Source organism: Anolis carolinensis, chromosome 6, assembly GCF_035594765.1.
Source record: "Anolis carolinensis isolate JA03-04 chromosome 6, rAnoCar3.1.pri, whole genome shotgun sequence".
Taxonomy (NCBI): domain Eukaryota; kingdom Metazoa; phylum Chordata; class Lepidosauria; order Squamata; family Dactyloidae; genus Anolis; species Anolis carolinensis.
The window spans coordinates 83,440,126-83,465,958 of record NC_085846.1 but is presented as its reverse complement, the minus strand read 5'-3'; the positions used below and the strand labels follow the sequence as shown (position 1 = coordinate 83,465,958).

The 25,833-nt window shown below is 40.1% G+C and overlaps 1 protein-coding gene across 4 annotated transcripts in view; it reads right to left on the bottom strand.

The window, feature by feature from the left end:
• Positions 1–19,920, bottom strand: part of gsdme (gasdermin E) — a 37,470-nt gene extending 17,550 nt beyond the window's left edge. The window contains exons 1-5 of one of the 4 annotated variants that reach the window (XM_062957732.1): positions 19,763–19,884; positions 16,432–16,625; positions 7,859–8,105; positions 6,967–7,159; positions 2,012–2,183 (exon numbers count right to left, since the gene is read on the bottom strand). In XM_062957732.1, coding sequence (XP_062813802.1) covers positions 2,012–2,183; positions 6,967–7,159; positions 7,859–8,069 — 576 coding nt within the window. In that variant the 5' untranslated portion in view covers positions 8,070–8,105; positions 16,432–16,625; positions 19,763–19,884. Of the gene's footprint in view, positions 1–2,011; positions 2,184–6,966; positions 7,160–7,858; positions 8,106–13,290; positions 13,384–16,431; positions 16,626–19,762 lie in introns of those variants that run through there. The other 3 variants (XM_003222029.4, XM_008112665.3, XM_062957731.1) reach the window with 3 other exon arrangements.
• Positions 19,921–25,833: the final 5,913 nt, after the last annotated feature.

Sequence of the window (25,833 nt, the reverse complement as noted above, 5' to 3'; positions counted from 1 at the left end):
TTTTTATATAGAATATGGAATGAGATTGGTTTCTAATGCTCCAGAGACTAGAACTTGCATCAAGGGATTTCACAGAATCAGAGTTGAAAGAGATCATAAGGGCCATCCAGTCCTACCCTCTTCCATACAGAACACAATCAAAGTACTCCTGATAGATAGCCATCCTGCTTCTGTTTTATTTATTATTTATTTACAGTATTCATATTCCACCCTTCTCACCCCAACTCAGGGTGGATTACAATGTACACATATATGGCAAACATTCAATGCCAACAGACAAACAACATATATCGACAGACACAGAGGCATTTAACATTTTTTCCAGCTTCACGATTCCAGCCACAGGGGGAGCTGTTGCTTCACTGTCCACTAGTGGCTGTACTTCCTCATTCCTTTCCTCGTGTTTTGCTGGCAGTTTTTATGATGTTGTAAATTAGTTAAATTAGCCTCCCACATAAAGCGTACCTAAATTTCCCTACTTGACAGATGCAACTGTCTTTCGGAGCTGCATAGGTCAACAGCAAGCCGGGCTATTTAATGGTTGGGGGCTTAACCCAACCCGGGCTTCGAACTCATGACCTCTCAGTCAGTAGTGATTTATTGCAGCTGGTTACTAGCCAGCTGCGCCACAGCCCGGCCCAAGGCCTTAAAACCTCCCAAGGAGACTGCGCCACACTCTGAGGCAGCAGAGTATTCCACTGTCTGATATCTCTTACTGATAGGAAGTTATGTTTAATTATCAGATGGAATTTGAATGATTGTTCCACAGTCCTTACAGCAGCAGCAAACAAGCCTGTTCCATCTTCAATATATCCTCTCAAATGTGTAAACTGTTAAGAATAGAGACTTCGTCTGAACATTAGGAAGAATTTCCTACTCAGAAAAGACCTTCAACAGTGGAACAGATTGGTCCAGAAAGTTGGTACTTCTTTTTTGGAGATCTTCAAACAAGGGTTGACTTGCCATACTTTGAAAGTGCTTTAAAAGTGTATTAGACGGCCCTTGTTGTACTTTCCAACTATACAGTTCCAAGAACGAACAACTTTCAAGAGACTGAAACATATAGTAGGAAGCCACAATCTTTGTGCCACACTATTATCTGCCTCATCACACTTCAAATCCGGTTTAAATCTGGTTTCTGCCTCCTGCAGAATTCTGGGGTTTGTAGTTTGGTGAGACCCAGGACCTCTCTGGCTGAGCCGTTTAAAGCCCCCTCCCTAAAGTGGATTTGAAGTGAATCCAAGCTCTAGTATGATATGTAGTGGTGATTCTTTTCCCGCTGTGTTTTTTCTTTTACGACAAGAATAGTAGTTGCATCTATCAAGTAGGAAATAAGGTACCACTTATAAAGTGGGGAGGCAAATTTAACTAATTTACGACATTGGAATGAGGAAGTGCCGTCACAGTGGATGATGAAGCAGCTGCTCCCCCCTGTGGCCAGAATCGAACATCCCCTCAGGAGAAGGTTAAATTGCCTCTGCATCTGTCTGTCTCTGTCTCGGTTCTATGTGTATATGGGCATTGAATGTTTGCTCTATATGTATATAACGTGATCCGCCCTGACTCCCCTTTGGGGTGAGAAGTGCGGAATATAAATACTGTAAATAAATAAATAAATAAAAGTTCATCATGCACTTTGTTTACAAGCGGATCCTGTTTACAGGAGACTTGGGGAGTGTGATACTACTGGGAGCCTATGCCTTATTTAATGGGAAAGTGGCCTTTTAATGGGAGTTGTAACTTTACAATATCTTTAGCTTTTTCCGCCAAATACTACTGGTGCCTCGCAAAACTACAAATCCCAAGATTCCATAACATTGAGCCATGGCCGACAAAGTAGTGTAAAACTCCAATAATTCTTCAATGAAGATGCACCCTAAAACAGTTGATCCTTATTGTGAATCAGACTGAGATGGATGCATATTTGGTAAGGGCTGTTCAGCATCAGGAAAGTAACATGACTACAGGGACAAATACTGTTAACCATAAACCTTAGTGGAGCCTTTCTTACCTTGATAACTTTTGTGCTGATCCCCACCATGCTGGCGATTTTTTCTTCTGTCTGAACATGCTCAGATATTAAACATTTCTGAGTTGTTACTATTCTTTCTGTCAGGATACAAAGAACTTCATGCTTTCTTTCAAGCATTTGTTGCAGCAAGGTATGTTGTATGTTTATCGCTCTGAAGAAGAAAAAGAGATGAAACACATTAAAAGTTCTGCAAACAGAACTACACTTAGAGAACACAGTGATAAACTATTGATTCTTTAGTGGCAAACTCATTTGAGTCCTCAGTGGAACATATTAATTGAATCACTGAGATTTTCATAAATATTGCCCTATTGACAAGTCATCTATTCAACAGGTGTATCATATTTGGTCTAGCAATTAGATTTAGGCCAGAACACCAAATATATCCCTCATATATCTACATCTTCTTCAACCTCCATATCATGGTGTAGAAACACATGGAGCATGGCTAACACCAACTCAACTTGTTGTGACTGCGCCTTCGGGGACTGTGGATGATGGTGGTGGGTTCAGGAGAGGAAGGAAAAACCCTCGCGAGGAGGGCTCGCTGGAGGATTTGCACAGAAAGAGAATTAGGGATCTCAATGGGGAGTCTCTTCTGAGGAAGATTCAGATGGGGAGTCTGTGGAAGAAATGGATACTGGGGAACAGGTGGTGGCTGAAGAAGTGGGCACTGACTGGGCACGGGCACCGGAGATGCCTGGGGAGGAATCGGGGCCCATGGATCCTGCTGACACTGGGGAAGCTTGGGTGCCTTCAGAAGCAGACCCCACTTGGTCTACTTGGAGGAGTGAGGATGGATCTTCAGGTGTGCATGGTGTTGGGCATGGGCAGGTTGATTGGGATTCTGATGAAGAATTCGGGACATCCGACCCACAGACATTAGCTGTGTGGAGTTCTGATTCAGATTAAGGATTTGGGTCACCTGCTCTTTGGGCGTTGGTGTTTGGACACCCAGGGAGAATTGAGATAAAATGGGAATGTTTAGTCACTTCACTTTGCGTGTGGCAAGGTGTTGCTGGGCGCCACTGGAATCCTGTACGTGTTATTGAAGACTGGACTGGGACTTTGCTTCAGATGTAAGTTAATCTGGGTTGTTCTGCAACGGAGGGCTGGAACTGTGTGGGTTTTCCTGGACTGCACTGTTATTACTATTTTGCATTAGCTGCTTTTGCCTCCGTTGTCTTGGGTCTTTGTGCCATTCCGTTTCGTGGACCTTGAATTGATGACTACTGGACCTTGGACCTTGGACTGGAACTCGACTCTGCTTCTGCCTTTGCTCCCTGATTTGTGACTACCTACGGCTTTCGACTCCTGGCTGGCCTCCCGATCCTATTGCTGCCTCCTTTCCTGACCCTGGACCGATCTGACAACGTCTCTTCGCTTCGTTCCTTGAGCTCCTGGCATTGTCTGCACTCTTATTGCTATTTCTCCTGTTTCGACTCCAGACCGGTTTGACGACGCTTCCTTGCTCTGTCCCTTTAAATCCCAAAGCCTGGTGTTTGCCTCCGTAGGGCTTGGAGCCGTTCTCTCTCCTTTTGCACCAGCTTCCAAAGTTTGTTTACAAGCTGCTCAGTGGAAAGCTCCTTTGCCCAGTTTGGTTTTTCCATTTGGAGCTTTAAGTTTACATTGCTAGTTTGGGATTTTGGGAAGTTTTTTGGGAGTTTCCAAGTCTTTGCTTTGTTTTGGACTGCTTAAAAACACTGAAAGTTAAGTGTTTTAAGCCATCTTTTATGTTTGTGACTTGTTTTTGGGCTATTTCTTGAATAAACTCTGTTTTGCTCTCTAATTGGCGTATGACTCTCCTATAAAGTTTGCTAAACTTTGTGTTGAAACTAAAGTACTGCTTCATTTCAGCAAGATGTCATTACATGTTTAATGTCCATCCTGTTTTTCAATAATATATCTCCAACATGACTTATGAGTCTAACAAGAAGGCAGGTCTGCAGAGAAGCAGGCAATCCTCTCTGTTATATATAATGATGATAATGGTGGTGTGATCAGGCCCTAATGTATTTGAAAAATGAGAGTAACTTTCTTAAAGAAGATTGTAGGATTGTTCTCTATAGAGAAGTGTACCTTCTAGTCAAAAAATCTCATTAAATAGCACTCTGTTGACTAACCACAACTATTACACCAGATTTTTTTTTCACATTAACAGCTAGAGTACCTAGAAAATGCATTAAAGTATGGAGAAATCTGAAAACCAAGCTATTATTCTGTACAGTTGAGTAATCTGGCCTTTGCTCCTTCCACTGCTTGAAAAAGATTTGAAAGCCTGAACTATATATTAGATGAAAACATTCCTAACAAATCCCACATGGACTCTTTTAACAAAAAAAAAATACAGCTTCAGGAGGTGATGTTTGAAGCAGCTGGGGATTCATGTGTGAGATGCGTATGCTTAACCCTTTTCTTCTCCCATCTACTTTCTTCCTCTTGGGGTTTCAAATATGTATTACTTACACTAGATACTGTGTATTACAATCCTCCTTTTCAAAAGATATAGACATGGCATTCATTCTGTCTGACCATTTCAACCTCATCATTGAATATGATTATACAGGTAATCCATTTTAAGGCCAACTCTAAGCTACAATCCTATTCCTACTCCATCAGATAAGAAGTATGCACCAAGCGAGGGGACAGGATGGATAAAAAATAATCTGTGCTAGTTTTCAAATCCCCATGGCAGATAGCTATAGCAATGAAAATGCGAGCAGCGAGTGAACTCCAAATCTTGTTTCTGGAATCCCACCATCAACCCCTGAAAACTCGAATGGGACAATTAACAGCTATATAATTCCCTTCCATCAAAAACACTGGCTGTGATTTTATGATGCCAAGTTTTTTCCTAACAAGCTAACAAGACCAGAGAGCAACAGGCTAATCCTCTGTCACATTCCACCAAGCCAAGTCCTGTGTTAGTTTCCCTATTAATCCAATCCAAAATACAGCTTTCCAGTGGATTAATTTCAGGCTTGCTCTTGCCTTCTCTTTCTTTTCCCCTGACACTCTTATATAGCTTCACAGCTTGGTTCGATAGTTTTCCAGGACACGACAATACAACATTTTACATTTTTCTCAAAGTAAAAAGCATTTCACAAAATCTAAGGCACCATCAAATGAAAGACACACCATGTTTTTGAAGCTTTGATTTTAGGGGGAAATTAAAATGTCCTCTGCAAGCACAATAGCTTTGTTTATGTGTTTGTATGTGGCTTTGTGGTGCAATCTTTCTTATGCGATGAGGAGGGAGTGCGAAAAAACCACTAGTTATCTGCATGAGTCTATTTTATAACGTCAATGGGCCTATTGCGGAGGCAGGATGCAGCGCTTAGCTCAGCCAGATGGTAAACAGCTATCTGATTGAGACTAAGGGGAAAATAGTGGAGTCATTTGGAGCTGCGGCCTTTTTTTCTCCTCCTCCATCCTCTGGGAGGTAAGATAGTTTAAGAAAAACAAAAAACAATGGATCTAAGGCACAATAAAATCTAAGGCATACTCTATTTTTAAGCCCCTTAAATGGGAAAATGTGCACCTTAGATTTGATGAAATATGGCACTTGGGATGAATTCGGCTTTTCCATCATAACTTTTATTTGTGACTTACCCTATGGATGTCCAAAGCTGAAAACTTTAATGCTAAAGAATTGCTGGCATCCTGCATGACATAAATAATCTATCATGATGTCAGAGAAAGCCATTTGCTGGTGAACACAGTAATCAAAATTAAATATATTTATGTATCATACCCCCATCCAATATGTTCACAATGAAGTCTCATATGTTTATATACAAGTTTCAACAATTGACATTTGAAAGATTTAGATTTATATCTGCTAAAAATTACAGCTAACACATTTTCTTAAAGGATTTTTACAAACATGAACTTAATATCAATTAAAATGCCACATTTTCTTTTAAAATCTGTGGTATAAAGTTGAGAACCATCTTTTTTTTTTTGAACTAATTTGATGAAACCCTGTAATCTCAGGTGCTGAAAACATACTAAGGTAATCACAATATACAAATATGAGACCAATATTTGTAGGTTTGGAGCCTACATTACACTTTTGATCTGCTTCACTATGCAGATACCATATTGATTTTAAACTATGAATATATTTGCCTTTGTACTTGGAAGCTGCCCTGAGTTCCTTCAAGGAGAGAAAGTGGGTTAGAAATAAATTATTATTATTATTATTATTATTATTATTATTATTATTATTGAGCCCCTGGTGGCGCAGCGGATTAAACCACTCAGCTGCTCGATGACCGAAAGGTTGGCAGTTCCAATCCGGGGGGGGGGGTGAGCTCCTGCTGTTAGCCTCAGCTTCTGCCAATCTAGCAGTTCGAAAACATGCAAATGTGAGTAGATCAATAGGTACCGCTCCGGTGGGAAGGTAAGAGCGTTCCATGCAGTCATGCCAGCCACATCACCTTGGAGGTGTCTACGGACAATGCCAGCTCTTCGACTTAGAAATGGAAATGAGCACCAACCCTCAGAATAGGACACGACTAGACTTAATGTCAAGGAGAAACATTTACCTTTACTTATTATGATAATATCTGAGGATTATTGTTTTCAATATCCATTCCAGCTGGCAATCATTTAAAATCTTCCATGAATAATGTCTTCAGCATACGGTCTATTTTCATACAATATCTTTTATATGTCTATTATATTATTATGTAAACTATTTTATATTCTATATCTTATATGAAGTATTTAACTAGATACATACATTGGTGGTCATCTTCTGTATTTCTTCCAGCTTTTTTAATTCAAAAGAAAGTACAAGAAATACAGATAGACAGCCTTTGTTCTTTTGTGGCAATAATGCTGAATACATTTTCAATTATATATTTTAAAATCCCCATTAATTTCAAAATACTGTATATAAAAAAACAACTTTACAGCTTAATTCCCACCTTCCTTTGACATCCTTCAAAAGATGTTGCAAATCAGCTTCTTGCTTTTTCAGATTTCCAAAAGATGACTGGCTTTTCACAACACCTCTTCCTCCAGCCCCCAGATTAATTCTTCCAAATGAAGTTTCAATGCTTCCTGTGACGTAGTCTTCAAATTTCCCTTCATATTTCACGAAGTCTGATTCTGCAACAACTTGAGGGGGGAACCAAAAATAAAAAAGAAGCGTACAATAGATATGGAAAATTAAATCTGAGACACACAACAACAACAACAACAACAACCCTTATTTATACCCCGCCACCATCTCCCCGTGGGGACAAGAGCTTTTTTTTAAATCAAACAAAATAACTGTAGTAGCCAACAAACTCAGACTGGAGCATGTCCTGATCTATATTATTTTAATATTATTTGAATATATTTCTAATAATCCCTATCTTGATTCTTGGCAGTAGGCCAAGAAAGTAACTTTTCAAAATCCTGAATTACAGCTACGCACACTTTGATACATCATCTGTGACCCCTATTATTAGATCCTAACCCAGAGATGCTTCTTAGGGTAAGAACTTCAATGTGAATGGAACAGTTTAGAAACCAGTCTTGAAACATCTTAAATAGTAGTAATGGAGAGAATCAACTTTGATGAAGCTCTAACTAACTTACCAAAAACTTTGATTCCATAGATCAATCGACCTGTAAATCTTAAAGTAATACAGGTCTTCTGTTGCTCAAAGATGATCATAAAAATCTAATGTGAAAATGGCTGAATATTTCAGAATTTATAATATACATAAAGGAGATAAATCTGTAGTAATTCAATTTGAAATGCTTTCTTCATTAATGGTTGCACTTTGCACTTTTTCTTATCTTAACCTTGTGTAACTATAATTTTACCTGGCTCTATGGGTTCGCCCTTGGCAAGCACATCATTCAGTGTGACTGACAACAGATAGTACTTTGGCTTCTGCCAGCACCACGTTTTCTTCTTCTTTGTCACTAAGCTCAAGAACTGCAGGTTATCCAAGTTATTCAGACTCGGGACAGGAATCAAGTCTCCCCCAGAGTCAACTTCTTTCACAAAATTCTTTGTTGCTTTTGCAAACATCCTGGAAAGGGCTTGTGTTTATTTTTTAAAGACTATCTGAGAAAAGAAAATACAAAGATGTCACGAAGGCAAATATTTTGAACAAAACATGTGTTTACACTTTTGTGAGAAATGAGCTTGGGCTCCCAAAGTGGGATGTATTCGTAGTGCTTTTCAAAACCTAAATCGAAAGGAGTGATGGTAACAATATTTTTGATTCAGGAGGTCTTTGATGACTGATTATTTATGGAGAAAGGGCCTTTCACAATATGCCATGTTGGACATATTTTCTTTTTATGATCATCTTATCAGCCGAAAGGGAGAGTGTGTCCCTGTTAGTGCTTCTAGACCTCTCAGTGGCCTTCAATACCATTGACCATGGTATCCTTCTGGAACACCTGGAAGGGCTGGGAATTGGAGGAATGTGCTGCAGTGATACCAGTCATACCTCTCAGGCAGGTCCCAGATGGTGATGCTTGGGAATAGCTGCTCCTTTTTTTGAGCTGTTATGTAGTGTCCCACCAGGTGCCATTCTATCCCCAATACTCTTTAATATTTACATGAAGCCACTGGGAGAGATCATCCCAGGTAAGCGTAGGGTAGAGTGTTATCCGTATGCTGATGATACCCAAATATATTTCTCCATGCTTTCAAAAACAGCTTCATCTAAGGTTAGCATGTCTCCTCTAAGTGAATGCCTGAAGGAGTTAATGAAACTGAATCCAGACAAAACAAAGGTGCTTGCCATCAAGGGTCCTAATCAGGGGATGAAGGTGTGACAACCAGTTCTGGATGGGGTTACACTTCCTCTGAAAGATTGTGTTCGCAGTTTGGGAGTGCTCCTGGTTTCATCTCTCCAAATGTCAGCCCAGGTAGATGTGATGGTCAGGAGTGCTTACTATCAGATTTGGCTGATACGCCAGCTACATCCCTTTCTAGATTTGGAGGACCTTGAGATGGTAGCGCTGGTAACCTGAAGGCTAGACTTCTGCAATATGGTTTACATTGGGCTACCTTTGTACCAAACTCCAGTTGGTTCAAAATACGGCAGCCAGACTGGTTACAGGAATATCTAGGAGTAAGCGTATTACACTTATCTTAAAGTCACTCCACTGGCTGCCAATTAGTTTCCACGCAAAGTGTTGGTACTGACCTTTAAAGCCTTAAATATTTAGGTCAAGGTTACCTATAGGATTGCCTTCTCCCGTACAATATGTCCTGAACACTGAGGTCCTTTGCTCCAGCCTGCCAGAACCCGACTGGCAATCACCACCCAGAGGACCTTTTCATCAGCCGCCCCATGACTGTGGAATGACCTGCCGATAGAGCTCTGATAGCTAGATCAGCTGTCAGATTTTAAGACACAAGTGAAGCCCTATCTCTTCTGGCAGGCCTACCCAGATAGTTTTAATGAGAAATTTTAAACTTCCACTCTATGTCTAACTTTTGTTTTGTGTATTTTAATATGCATTTTATGGAAATATGTTCTAATATGTGTATTCTGTGGAGTGTTTTTAAATGTTTCTGTGTTTTGATAATGTGTTTTAATCATGATGAGAGACAGGTAAGAAACAAAATTATTATTATTATTTATAGCATTGAGCACTTGATGTGGTGACAAACTGCATTAATTCTGCAGTGTAGATGCATCCTACATCTAGTTACATGTTGTAATAAAAGGCTTATTTAAGGAAAGATTCTTCAAACATTAACCATTGCGAAAAAATACATTTCTCACCAAAAGGTATTCAGTAAGATGATGCATCCAAACCCAGCTCCTTGAACATCTGTAATATAAAGGTAAAGGTTTCCCTGACGTTAAGTCCAGTCGTGTCCGACTCTGGGGGTTGGTGCTCATCTCCATTTCTAATCCGAAGAGCCAGCGTTGTTCATAGACTCCTCCAAGGTCATGTGGCCACCATGACTGCATGGAGCACCGTTACCTTCCCGCCGGAGCGGTACCTATTGATCTACTCAGATTTGCATGTTTTTGAACTGCTAGGTTGGCAGAAGCTGGAGCTAACAGCAGGCGCTCACTCCACTCCCCGGATTTTAACCTGGGACCTTTCGGTCTGCAAGTTCAGCAGCTCAGCGCTTTAACACACTGAGCCACCGGAGGAGTTTGGAAATATGTTGAAACATTCACATTCTTTGGCAGAGATATATTTTGGATGAGGCCTAGTGCAGTTTGCATGTGCTGAGAAAACATTTCTGTTCTTGCCTATGGAGGAAAATATCCTTCCAGTGATAGCTCCTCATAGGGTAGTGATATGAGTGCTGGATTAAGACTCCAGGAGACCAGGGGTCAAAAACATGCATAGCTATAGAAACCTACTGGGTGACCTTGAGCAAATCACACTCTCTCAGCCTTCCTTAGATGAAGTCAAACCCCTCTCAACAAATTTTACCAAGAAAATGCCTTGAAGGCATACAATAGCGACACACACATATATAGTAAACACAAGTTGCAATGAATGGAAGGATTGGCCCATGCTTGCATGTATCCTAAATATGTGTGCACTGTCTGACTGTTTGTGCAAGTTATTTTGCACTTGATATAAGCATGCAAACACCAAGCTTTTAATATGCTGCAACCATTTAATCTAGAAGTTAGAATAAATATGTAAGGGGAGAAACAAATGAGCCAGGCATATTTCTCTCCATTGCAATACTCAATGGAAAGAAACACCTGCAAGCTATTTACAAATACAGTTCTGAAGGTTACAGCTGAGAAAATATTACATTCGGTAGCAGTTTTAATTTAGTTAGAAATGCCCTCTTTTTCAGATGTATAAAGAGATGTACAGAAATTGGTAGCATGGATATGCCAAAAATCTAAACAATACATATCACCCTTTACAATACAGTAGAGTCTCATTTATCCAACATTTGCTTATCCTATATTCTGGATTATCCAACGCATTTTTGTAGTCAATGTTTTCAATACATCGTGATATTCTGGTGCTAAATTCGTAAATACAGTAATTACTACATAGCATTACTGCGTATTGAAGTACTTTTTCTGTCAAATTTGTTGTTAAACATGATGTTTTGGTGCTTAATTTGTAAAGTCATAACCTAATTTGATGTGTAGTAGGCTTTTCCTTAATCCCTCCTTATTATCCAACATATTCGCTTATCCAACGTTCTGCCGGCCCATTTATGTTGGATAAGTGAGACTCTACTGTACATGCAATAATTTAAGACCACAGCTCTGAATTGAACTGATAACCATACAAGTATTCTTACTGAACATGTAATTACATATTGAATTAACTAATCCATAGCAATGAAGTCTATATTGGCAGAACTATAAAGAACAAGCTCTTAACTTGAAACAAATTCATTTTTCACAGCATAGTTTAGTGAGCCAATGTGGTACAACGGTTTCAGTGCTGGTCTAGGAATCTGGGAGATCAGGATTAAAATCCCTTCCTGACAATGGAAGCCATGTCACACTTTCTCAACCTCAGGGAAGACAGTAGCAAACCTCCTCTGAACAAAGCTTCCCAAGAAATCCTGGGACAGATTTTTTTCGTGTTAGGAGTGACTTGAGAAACTGCAAGTCGCTTCTGGTGTGAGAGAATTGGCCGTCTGCAAGGATGTTGCCTAGGGGATGCCCGAATGTTTGATGTTTTACTATCCTTGTGGGAGGCTTCTCTGATGGGGAGCTGCAGCTGACAGAGGAAGCTCATCCACACTCTCCCCGGGTTGGATTCAAATAGGCAACCTTCAGGTCAGCAACCCAACCTTCATGTCAGCAGTTCTACCAGCAAAAGGATTTAACTCGTTGCGCCACTGAGGGCTCCTTGGGACAGAGATGAGTTGAAAGCATGCAATTTACAAAAAAAAATTGTGCTTTAACAAATACTCTGCCAAAGATAAATCATGTGCCCCTATAACAGAACATCATTCAGGTGCAAGTTGCAGACCTGGGCCCCTTTTACACTCTCCTTATATCCCAGGATCTGATCCTAGATTATGTGCTTATTCCAAATTATATAGCAGTAGAGACTCATTTAATCCAGTTCAAAGCAGATAACCTGGGATATAAGGACAGTGTAGAAGGGGCCTAAATCTGCCTTCCTGGGTGTATAGGACAGACATCAGAACTGGAAATATTATCCAAATATCATTTATTTCTTTTCTTACACCAGAAGTGATATCAATAATAATAATAATAATAATAATAATAATAATAATGGCCCCTGGTGGTGGCGCAGTGTGTTAAAGAGCTGAGCTGCTGAACTTGCAGACTGAAAGGTCCCAGGTTCAAATCCCGGGAGCGGAATGAGCGGCCGCTGTTAGCCCCAGCTCCAGTTTGAAAACATGCCAATGTGAGTAGATCAATAGGTACCGCTCCGGCAGGAAGGTAATGGTGCTCCATGCAGTCATGCCAGCCACATGACCTTGGAGGTGTCTACGGACAACGCCAGCTCTTCGGCTTAGAAATGGAGATGAGCACCAACCCCCAGAGTGAGTTACGACTGGACTATAATGTCAGGGGAAAACCTTTACCTTACCTAATAATAATAATAATAATAATAATAATAATAATAATAATAATAATAATAATAATAATTTACCTGTTTGTAGAATTACTCCCACATACCCTGTTAAAGAAGATTAAATGACACTACATCAAGCTTTCCTATGAACATGAGACCCAATTGCTATTGGCTAAGAATTGGTCCCAAATAGTCTGTCGATGACTCAAAGCACTTACTTGCATTTCCTTTGAAACTTCAAAAATTAAACACATACACACAGTCTCAATAAACAAACACTCTCAACATATTCTGTTTAATTATTGACTGCGCTCCCAGCAGTCACTCTCTCAGCAGCAGCCTAATTTTTTTTTATTTTTCAAAGAGCACTATTCTTTCCTTTCTTGAGCTAACAAAGACAGAACTATGGAATGAATAAAGGCTTCATTCCCGCTGTTTGCACTGCATCAATTTAGATGCGCAGGAAGCTGCTACGATTAAGCACATCTTCCCATGCACTTTCTTCTACATGTAGAAAACTGGCACGTCTTCAATCTGAGCTAGACTCACTTCTCCCCAACATGCTACTTTAGAATATATGATAATTTAGCCATGTGAACATCCTTCCTCTTCCATCTGGTATAACTCTTGTACTAATTTCCCACAGCAATGAAGTTCAAACTATATAGGAGGATGCTGATTCTTTCTTCTTTTGATATTGAGAAGTGCACATTAAGGGAAACTGAAGAACTCACTCCGCCATGAGACATTGTGCTCAGGAGTAATGATGATGATGGTGATGAATTTATTACCCGCCTCTTCCTCTCATTTAAACAAGATATAAAACACTATTAAAAGACATACAATAAGATACACACAATTAAAATACAAGTCAAAATCCACTGATAAAATGCAGATTAAAATTCACAACTTAAAATTGACTAGGTAGATCTGTTGGAAGATATGAGAATAATAATAATGAATTTAGAGAATGGGAAATTAAATCTATAAATATTGTGAAAAAGAAGAGAAGGACTGTTTTACCTGTGTAGAGATACCCATTCACAGATCTTGGGATGATGAAGGGAGAAAGAACATAAAAGATGAGGCTTAACTGCTCAATCTTTAAATTAAGGAATGACTGTGGTTTAATACAACTTTAACTGCCATGGCTCAGTGCTATGGAATCATCGGAGGACTTTTACAAAGTCCTTCACCTTCTCTGCTAAAGAGGGCTGGTGCTTCACCAAAATACAAATCTTGGGATGAGCCTTGGCAGTTAAATTGGGATCAAATTGGCTGGGTTTAGCATAGCAGGCTAAACCGCTGTGCTGCAGAAAAATCCTGCCGATTGAAAGGTCAGCAGTTTGAGCCCGGGTCAGGGTGAGCACCCGCCGTTAGCCCCAGATCACCTGCCCACCTAATATGTTGAAAGCAGAAATGCGAGTAGATAAATAGGTACTGCTTTTAACGAGGAGATAATAAAAGTGACCTTAAGGACATCGATCAGAGGAAAGCTCCTCAGCATGGAAGACAGAGCGATAGCAAACACACACATCCCTCCCCATTGCAGGACTTGAGCAAAGACTCCAAGATGCTGGAAATAAGATGTGGGAAAACTGTCTTTACCTCTATTTGTATTGTCTATCCTTGTTAATTGTATAATCAGCATTTAATGTTTGCCTTATATGTGTACTGTAAGTTCTAAATTCCCTTTGGAGTGAGAAGGGTGGGGTATAAAAACTGTAAATAAATAAATAAATAAATAAATAAATAGTTCTGGTTCTAAAGTGTAGATGCACCCAAGCTTTTGGATAAGTGCGCAGTGCAAGAATGGATGTCTAATATGTATAATGGCCTCGGAATGGCTTTAGACCACGATTTTTTGGTTGGTGTGATTTTTAACTGTTGTAATGTTTAAATTTTTAAATATTTAATATTTTAAACTTTGATTTCATATGTGTTTTGGGACATCGAATTGTGCCATGTGTAAGCCGCCTTGAGTCCCCTTCGGGGTGAGAAAGGCAGGGTATAAATGGGGCAAATAAATAAACAAGGAGAAACAGCAAACAGGTTAAGAAGATAGAAGAATGCAATAGATAAGGAAATAGAGGTAAAGTTGAGACCAAGAAGTAGGCAAATAAAGTTACAGGCCCCTTCTACACTGCCATGTACGAAAATCCAGATTATATGGCAGTGTAGACTACTATAATCCAGTTTAAAGCAGATAATGTGGATTATCTGCCTTGATAATCCGCATTATAATTTGAAGTGCAGAAAGGGCCACAGAGACAGATAAGGATGGTGGCAGATTCTGATAGTTAAGATCTGAATTAGTTATGAAGGCCCTAAAAAAATAGTTCAGGCAAAGCTATTACATTGACATTACAACACGTTGCTACAATGAAATTACTGAAACTTCTGTGACTCAATAGTTGTTGCTGATTTTGGTTTACATTTCTACCAGGGTGTCATTTATCTGAAGATTCATTGGAGAAATCAGACATACCAAATACATGGAACCCAATGATGTATACACTTGAATGCCTCCTCTCAGTGTTAAATCCAAGATGTGGTTTGAAGCTTTTAAGGACAAAGTGGCTGAAAGGAACCCAGGGCTGATTGATGCCTGTGCAACAACACTGAGATGGGGTGGGACTTGTCTCACAGGCATACAGATGTTTAAAGCAATATAACATTAGAGTATGAGAGTAAAGCTATCTTAATTCGAGTCGGAACATCAATCCATTTAAGCTACCATCTAAATTGATTGGTAGCAGCTATGCAGGTCTCAAAACAGAGGGTGTATCTAATTGTAGAATTAATGCAGTTTGACACTACTTTAACACCCACGGCTGAAGACCATGGGATTATGAAAGTTGTAGTTTTATAAAGTTTTTCCATCAAAGAGTGCTTGTGCCTCACCAACGTACAAATCTTAGGATTACATAACATTGAGCCTTGGCAGTTAAAATGGTGTCAAACTGCATTAATTCTATGGTATAGGTGCACCCACTGAGGGCACTGGGTTTCTTGAATCCGGGCCCTTGAAAATAAGAAGGAAGCTGCCATGGATCAGATTTTTGTTTCCCTTTAATCCTCAATCCAAATACTATAAGAAATTTTCTAAACTTATGCATAGAAACAAAGAGTTGGAAAAGACCACATGGGCCAGTCCAAACCCTGCCATGCAGGAAAAGCACAATCAAAGCATCCCGAATAATGGTCATCCAGCCTCTGTATAAAATCTCCAAGGAAGGAGCTTCCATCACACGCCGAGGCAGAGAGTTCCACTGTTGAACAGCTTTACAGTCAGGAAGTTCTTCCTAATGTTCAGGTGGAATCTCCTTTCCTGTAATTTGAACCCATTGCTCTGAGTCCTAGTCTACAGGGCAGCAAAAAACAAGCCTACTCCCTCTTCCTTATGACAGCTATAATTATATGAATTTAACTAAAATATTATAGCATATGACAGCAAACCAATTACCCAACAAGACTCCCACCTGAGGCTGAGCTTTGTCCAGAGAGAGTTATTAAAACGCATGACACATTATTAGCTGAAAGTATTGAGCGGGGTGGCTAACTGAACTGTAAAAACTTAGGCCATATAATCCAGATTATCAAATCAGATAATCTACATTATCTACTTTGAACTAGATTATATATGTCGACACTGCCATATAATCCAGTTCAAATCAAATAATTTGGATTTTATATGGCAATATAGAAGGGGCCTAAAACAGTAAATCTTCTGAATTTCAACAAAGAGTAAATAAACTACGTGTTAGGGAAGAATGTGAAATTTTGTCAGTGCCAAAGTCATTTCAAGACACACCCACCCAAATAGCATGTGAAACCCCTTTTATTGTGGCATGAAAACAGGACAGGCAGATCACCTTTTGAGAACTGCTGCTAGGTGCAATGGTGTAGGCTGATGGATATCAGTATCTCTTGAGGATCCAAGGGCAATTTGGCACCAGATAGTTGTCAGTCTCCACTCTAATCGTCTGTTTTGGGTGGGAGACCAATGCCAAATACATCCCCGCCCAAACGGCTGGTGATGGCTGCCAATGCCAGCAGTGCCAACCATCTGTTTGAGGGAACAAGTCTTGTGTACAAGAATGAAAATGCAAGCTGCTGTACCTAAATGTCTCTGGATCAGGACCATATTGGGAGGGAATTACAGGATAAAAAACCAAGCATTCCAACACACATGGAGCAAAGCAGCCCCCTCAAGCCAAACATTTCATAGTCATTTTAAAAATACATGAGAGAAAAACCCCTAAATAATATTTAAAGTAGACCCAACCTAAAACAATAATGTGCATATACCTTTTACATGTGTCTATATAGTATAGTGCAGTACAAATTGAGCATCCCTTATCCAGAAAATCCAACACTGTCCAAATGGGTGGCTGAGACAATGATACTTTGGTTTTCTGATGGTTCAGTAGACACAAACTTTGTTTGGTGTACACAGTTATTTAAAATATTGCAAAAAAATTACCATCAGGCTACACATATAAGATGAACACAAAACATAAATTAATTTCATGTTTGGACTTGAATTCCATCTCCAAAACATCACATTATGTACCGATATGTGTAAATATCGGTATTAAAATTATGAAATGTAAAGCATGTCCAGTCCTAAGTATTTCGGATAAGGGATATGCAAGCTGTATAGTCTATTCTGAGTTTTGATTTCAGGTTGGCAGTGCTCCAAATAATCTGCTATTTCATCCTTTTTCTTAAATGAAAAATGTCCAGTGGTTTGGCAACACTGTTCTCTATCACTAATATCTCCACTATGAGCTATTACCAACAACAAGTGGGGAACCAACCTTTTCTCTATTGTGATTTCAGTAAATTAAGGTTTCAATGGAATTTAAATTAAGATTACAGTACAATTTGATATCAACGCTTTCACTTACTCACACTCCAAAACATATTCTCTAGAGCAAATGTTTGTGGGCCTCTCTGGGTTCTCGAGAGTGATTCTATGGTATGTTTCTGGCCCAGGGAAAGTCAAAAGATAGGTTTCTTATTATCCATAGTTTTAGGTATCCATGGGATGGTAGTATTCATGGAAACTATCGCCCACAGATATGGGAGTCATGCTGTAATTTTAGTTGAACTTACATGTAGCATTATAAAAATGTATGTGGTCCAGAGAATGCAACAAAAGAATTTTTGGATTAGGAATATGCTATTCATTTCTCTCAATATGAGGTGACATCTGCTGAAATTGATCCACAAAAGATTCAAGACAAAAAGGCCAATTAATATATGGAAATCACTACCAAAAGCAGACATGCTGTGGCGAAGGTCTGAATGCCTTCAGATCAGTAGATTCAGTTTATCAAGGACCTGTGGGCTGTTTTGCCTAATATAAACACCAGGTTCAGCAGTAGTGTACCTCTGAATGCCAGTTGCTGAGAAGCTGCTTTGAGTCTCCTTTGCGGAGAGGAAAAGCGGGGTATAAATAAGCATAATAATAATAAGCCGCCCTGAGTCCCCTGTTGGGTGAGAAGGGCAGGATATAAATGTTGTAATAAATAATAAGCAGTAACAAACCAGAGCTGCTGGTGACCTAATCTTTGTGCCAGATTTTTCCAATGCTGTAACATGAAAAAGGGATGTGGGTACATGAAACTCAGTTTGGTCATCCTTATAAAGGAGAACCAATGTGGTGTAGCAGTTTGAATATTAGAATACCACTCTGAAAATTAGGGCCTCATCTAAACTGACTATTGAATGCAGCCAGACAACAAACTCCCACAAAAGCACATGGAAGAGAGAAAGCTCTTAATGTGCATCAGTTTTCTTTGGTTTGTGTCTGGGGTCCTCAAACCTTTTAAACAGCGGGTCTGTTCATGGTCCCTCGGGCAGTTGGGGAGATGGACTACAGTTTGAAAAAAACATGAAAAAATTCCAATACGCTGCACATATTTTATAATGTTTAAAATGAAGAACGATTTTAACCAACATAAACTTATCAGGATTTCAGTGGGAAGTGTGGGCCTGCTTTTGAATGATGAGATAGTCAAGTTAATTAGGATTGTTGTTGTTGTGTGCATTCAAGTAGTTTCTGACTTAGGACAATACTAAGTCTAACGTGCAGTGGGTTAAACCACTGAGCTGCTGAACTTGCTGACTGAAAGGTCGGCGGTTTGAATCCGGGAATCAGGTGAGCTCCTGCTGTTAGCCCTAGCTTCTGCCAATCTGGCAGTTTAAATACATGTAAATGCGAGTAGATCAATAGGTACCGCTTCGGCTGGAAGGTAACGGCACTCCATACAGTCATGCCGGCCATATGATCTTGGAGGCATCTATGGACAACGCTGGCTCTTCAGTTTAGAATTGGAGATGAGCACCAACCCCGGAGTTGGACACGACTGGACTTAATGTCAGGGGAAAACCTTTACCTTTAAGTCTAATGTTCAGGACTGGGGCTGAGTAAATGGCCTTGTAAGACCACATCCGGCACGTGGGCTTTAGGTAAGGGACCCCTGGTTTGTGCAATCACCATCCCGGCCTCAAACTAGTTCCAGGATTTCCTATATAATAATCATCTGTTGAGCAAAACCACTTTTTTCAATACTGAAAGGCTACTGAGTGGAGATGAGGCTTAAGGTTTGATTCTCCGCTCAGTCATGGAAACCTATTGGAAGACCTTGGGCGAGTCACACTCTCTCGGCTCTTGAAAACCCTGCCATAGCTTCACTTTAGGGTTGCCTTTAGTCAGAAAGGGGTTGAAGGCAGACAACAATACAATCAAGGAGAGGGGCGAACACATAGCAGAGTGGACAAGAGCTTAAAATATAATGACAATGGGTTCCTATGGCATCACATTCTTATAGCATTATTATTCCCCTTTTACTGTCATGGAAATACTTTGCAGAATTCAGGGGTTTATAGTTTTGGGAGCTGCAAACTTGGGCCCTCCAGGCGTTTTGGACTTCAACTCCCACCATTCCTAACAGCCTACCGGCTGTTAGGAATGGTGGGAGTTGCAGTCCAAAACACCTGGAGGGCCCAAGTTTGCCCATACCTGCTGTAGATGTACCCACTACCCAGGGTGCCGGGGACAAAGAGGAGAACAAAACAAAAAGAAGGCAAGAAAGAAGGAGAAGGGGAAAAGCCCTTTCTCTCTGCCAGGAGAGGAAAGCAAAAGGGGGAAACAAAGGCAGCTCTGCCTGGCGCGCCTCCCTTCCTTGGACTCACAGCTCCGCGGGGCGCCTCCGTTCGCCAACCCGGCCTCCTTGCAATGCTCACAGCACCAGCACCAGAGCACCCATCCTTTCCCCGGGCCTCCCGGTCACGCCCGGTGGCCACGCCCCTTCCCTTCCCTTCCCGAGCCTCGCTTCCCCTTTCTTCTTGGCGTTTGCATCGCCTCCTTTCAGCCTTAGCGCCACGGACCGGGAGCGCGCCCTCCTCATATCCCAAAGAGAGCAAAGACCCGGCTCGAAGGCGCAGACCGTAAAGCAGGGGTCCCCAAACTAAGGCCCGGGGGCCGGATGCGGCCCTCCAAGGTCATTTACCTGGCCCCCGCCCTCAGTTTTATAATATAATATTGTTATATCAGTTTTAATAATACAATATATTGTATATACATATAATATTGATAATAATCTTATGTTATACAATATAATACTAATAGTAATACCATATAATAATAATATTAATTATATGTTATGTATTGCATATTATATAATAGTATAGTGGTATAGTTCAATATAGTAATATATAATGCTAATATTGTGTTATGCTAATAATATAATATATTGTATGTACATACAGCTGCTCTGAGTCCCCTTCGGGGTGAGAAGGGCGGGATATAAATGTAGTAAATAAATGCAGTAAATAAATAATTAATTTTAGACTTAGGCTCGGCCAAAATCTGACATGACTTGAAGGCACACAACAACAACAACAATCCTAATTAACCTGACTCTCTCATTGGCCAGTAGCAGGCCCACACTTTTCATTGAAATCCTAATAGGTTTATGTTGGTTAAAATTGTTTTCATTTTTAAATATTGTATTGTTCTTTCGTTGTTGTTGTTGTTGTTGTTGCACTACAAATAAGACATGTGCAGTATAAATAGGAATTTGTTTGTATTTTTTTTTTCAAATGATAATTCGGCCCCTCAACAGTCTGAAGGATTGTGGACCGGCCCTCTGCTTTAAAAGTTTGAGGACCCCTGCCGTAAAGGGTTGGTTGCTCCAGGAGGAGGAATTCTGTCTGCGCCTTCAGCTCCTGACTGATGGGACCCACTGAATTTCATAGGGTTTTCAAAGGCAAGGAATGGCCAGAGGTGGTTTAGGTCAGTTCCTTTCTCTTGCTAGCTTCCAACTGACAAAAGACCCTTGTCACACCCTGGACTCTCCACAGATATATATTTTTTCCTTTCCTTGCCTAGTTTATCCATCCCTCACAACCTCTGAGGATGCCTGCCATAGATGTGGGCGAAACGTCAGGAGAGAATACTTCTGGAACATGGCCACACAGCCCGAAAGACATACAACAACCCAGTGAGCCCGGCCATGAAAGCCTTCGACAACACACTGCCTACATTACCTGGTATATGTTGACAGTTTCCATCCAGGTACAATCCAGGGCTGATTCTGCTGTGCTGTCAAGATCAGATAGGATCTGGCCTTTAGGGAGTGTAAGGTAAAGGAAAAGGTTTTCCCCTGACATCAATTCTAGTCATGTCCGACTCTGGGGGTTGGTGCTCATCTCCATTTCTAAGCCAAAGAGCTGGCATTGTCCCTAGACGCCTCCAAGGTCATGTGGCTGGCATGACTGCATGGAACACTGTTACCTTCCCGCCAGAGCGGTACCTATTGATCTACTCACATTTTCATGTTTTCAAACTGCTAGGTTGGCAGAAGCTGGGTCTAACAGTGAGAGCTCACCCCGCTCTCCAGATTCAAACCGCCAACCTTTCAGTCAGCAAGTTCAGCAGGTCAGCAGTTTAACCCACTTCGTCATCGGGGGCTCTCTTTATGGAGTGTGTGCCGCCTCAAATCATGACTTATGACAACCCACCGAACTTCAAAGGTTTTCTTTGGCAAGGAATCATCAGAAGTGGTTTGGTCAGCTCCTTCCTCTGAAAATATAGCTTAGATGAGAAGATAATGGGAGTATAGCTGGTGAGGAACCAGCACTCTTTGGCAGAGCTGGCTAGAGACCTTGCAAAAGCATAACTCCCATGGTTCCATAAGATTGAGACATGGCAGTTAAAGTGAGTGTGTGTTTGGGGTCTGCCTAAGACCCACGGGATGGATGCAGCCCTCCAAGGTCATTTACCCAGCTCCTGCCCTAAACTTTAGACTTAGGGTTGCCTCAAATCTGAAACAACTTGAAGGCACACAACAACAGTCCTAATTAATTTGACTATCTCATCATCCAAAAGCAGGACACACATTTCCCATTGAAATGCTGATAAGTTTATATCAGTTAAAAGTTTTAAATATTGTATTATTTCACTTTTTTTTGCACTACAGATTAGATATGTGCAGAGTGCATAGAAATTCATTTGTGTTTTTTCACACTATAATCTGGCCTCCCAACAGTCTGAGGATCCGTGAACCAGCCCTCTGCTTTAAAATTTGGAGGATTCCTGGGTTTAGAGTCTGCATTTCTTTGGCAGTCTCCCATTCAGATACTATCCAGGGCTGGCGGTCCTTAGCTTCCAAGACCAGCCTTTATTTTCTGCAGTCAGCTATGAATGTTGTTCTTGTAGCATCATGGGGCCATGAATGTTGACAAGAGGACTGTTGAGTGAGTCACAGCAGAGCTGGGATGGGTCAACAGCTGGCAATGCTTGCCTTGCCCAAAGCAGTCCATGTGGACTGTTTTTCTGCCCCTGGGCCATTTTGAAGGGACGCTGCCCAAAAAATGTTAAAATAGGCTGGCAGCTTGTTTAAAGTTTGTTAAACAGTCACCCTGTGGCAGCTGTCAGGTGAGGCGGCTCCCCATTTTGCCAGAAGGGAAAGAGATGGTATGAGGAGATCACATGCTACATAAACTGATTTTATTTTTAATGCATTTTAAATTAAATGAAAACAGAACAAAAATGTAACATTTCAGGCATTCGAAGTAGCTTTTTGGAACACAGAGCTTCTGCTATTTTTTTATCCTAGCCTATGAGATTTTTTAAGTACTGAAGAAGACAAGGGAGAGCACCACTTATATTTTGTAGTGAATGGAACACAGTCTTAGAGCAGGAGAAAAAAAAATCTTATCTTGGTATCATACAAGATATTAGCCTAATCAATTTACTAGTCCCAACTGGAAAAGACCCAATGAATTAGTTGCTGAATAAATAAATCAACATGTATATAAACTCCATTGATTCAGTATGTCTGTTTTAGCTGTAATTAGCGACTCAAGTTGCTCCCGACATGGAAAAAAAAGAAGAAGCTGTAATTAGCAATTGGATTTACATCTCTATCCATTATTTGTGAAGACTTTTAAAAGGTGATATAACTTGTGAATAGATAAAGCTCTATCTGTTTGGACAGACCTGAACACAAGAGTTTCCAGCCAAAGGGCACTTCTAGATGAGGCCTTCATGTGCAATTGCTCCATTTCCAATTGCATCTAGATGAGGGCATTTTCTATTTCTAATTCTGATATTTCCCAAAACTTTACTTATTTTCCCCCATATAAAATACAGGCATTCTGTTAACAAGGAAAAGACTGACTGCACATTGTGTTTTGATTGGTAATGCCAGCAATTGTATGGAAACACCCAAAGTAATACCATTGTTTATACACTAGTGGAAAAAAAAATTGGCAAAGTGAAAAAAAATTGACAGAGGAGCGGAGTTCAGTGGAGGAAAGGATAGAAAATGCTATGTATTGAAAATCCTCTTGGCTATAAGGCAACATCTACAACCGGCATTCTTGTAATACTATTAGTAGGCAATCATTTATGCAAACTTTTGAGATCTCAAAATCTATTTAGCAAGTAAGATGTTACCAAAAAAAAGTAGAGAAAGAAAGAGTGATTATTCTGAGAGTCATGTGCTGTACATGTTATTCTAACTTTGTTGGTAATTGAGTCATTCAGTACTGGATCTATCAATTATTATTTATACCTTTGGTCTACAAAATAGGTTATAATGAGACAAAAGGACAAAATGGGACCTCAGCTGGGCTGAAAAGGGTGATCTCCAGGTTATCTTTCTTGACTGGGTAATTTCTGAATGGCTATCCAAATGCTGCAAATCATAGACTGCCAATTTAAAAACAATTTACAAATTAAAAACCTGTAAGAAAACTAAAAGGACAACAGTGTTCCTATTTGGCAGAGATGGTCCTAATTAAACTTCTGTTATCTCACTTTTTCAGATGTTTTCCAAAATCTTGCTTTTCTTTCAGTTTCTCACTTTATCCTCAGCTTAACTCTGAGTTCAAAGTGCAAAAGTAATTTGTATCAATTAACTCATCAGGGAAAGAAGGGAAGTTCCCCTTCCCAGAAGAAAGCAAACAGTTGAGGCCTCTCCTAGTTTTTATATACATATATATAATTTTCTTTTTTATTGATACATCCATTAAACAAACTTTTGCCACACAAGTCTTAACTCGATATACATTATTCCAAAGACAACTTTACCTTAAATGACACTTTATATTTCCCCCTCCCTCCTGGAACAGGGATTCCAATGATTCCATCGATTTAACAGTGTGGAAAGCTCTCCAAGTTTTATATTGCTCCATATTAATACATTTTGCCATCTCAAGTATACTCTGATACTTCCTGGCCACATTTCCTAGAGTTTATCTGTGACATATTGGAGGGTGTGGACACATCATAAAGTTAATGTAAAACTGCTCCCTGGAAAGAAAGCAAGAGCACCACTCTATTTTCAATACTGTAAACTTAGATTTTGTGCAGTCATGGTTTATTTAAAAAAAACAAAAAACAAAACAAAAACAAATTATTCCTAAAAGTGGCTAACTGAAGTTTTTGAAGTGACTGGACATCTCTTAAGAAATGAAAATACCGTATATTTCATCACTAGTGTAGATGTCATTAGGATGGCATGCCTGAAAGACCTTATAGGGACTCAATTGGTCCTAGAAGTCATTGAGAGGCTTTTCTAATGATGATACCAGTTCCTAGTATCTACTTTGCAGTCATTCAGAAGTGCCTCTTTAGAACTGTGGCATTCGCTATGTGGAATTTTATTTCCTCTAAATATGATCTAAAAATTTTATGCTCTAAACATTCTCAGTTGTATGCTGAAGTCATACAGTACCTCTTACTCTGTTTCCATTTTACCATATATTTCATATATAGCATACATGTTTTTGTGGGTTTTATATATTTGGGTAGTATTACTCATCTTAGATGCCTTCAGGTCACACTTTTATATTTACTACTTTGTAATGACAAGATGACACAGAGCTGTTCACAAAGAGCCATAGCCCGCTAATCTGTAATTGGGTAATACAGAGAAATGACATTGGAGATTTTGACCTGCAGAAAACAAAGCAGACAAAACTGAAAATGTGCACTATTAAAGAATACATATTTGGGATATGTAAAAATCTATTTTATTCTAAAAGTTACAGTAATTTAAAAAAATAAAGGCCATTTAAAAATCCTGCCTCTGTTAGTTTTTGCCTGTATAACACAAAGAGAAATGGAAGATCACATGGATTTGGCACTGACTACAGATCTATGGAGTCCCGGTGGCGAAGTGTGTTAAAGCGCTGAGCTGCTGAACTTGCAGACTGAAAGGTTCCAGGTTCAAACCCCGGGAGCGGAGTGAGCGCCCGCTGTTAGCTCCATCTTCTGCCAACCTAGCAGTTCGAAAACATGCCAATGTGAGTAGATCAATAGGTACCGCTCTGGCGGGAAGGTAACGGCGCTCCATGCAGTCATGCTGGCCACATGACCTTGGAGGTATCTATGGACAACGCCGGCTCTTCAGCTTAGAAACAGAGATGAGCACCAACCCCCAGAGTCAGACATCAGGGGAAACCTTTACCTTTACCTTTCAGATCTACATGGAAAGAATGCAATAAAGAGGGCAAGCAATTGGAGTCAAATGACTTAAAACCTGTAAACAAATGGCTTTTATGTAAAGATAGTCAACAGAAGAAGTGAAACAAGGCCTTTTCTTGAGACTTGAGTGGACCTTTTTCATGACTCATGCAGGAACAAGTAATGCCTCCCAAGGTGAAGATACAGACCCCTATCTCATAGGATAACATCACCTGGCTACCTGGACCATTTATACTGGAAAGAGCAGAAGCCTTTGAAATTGTATCTT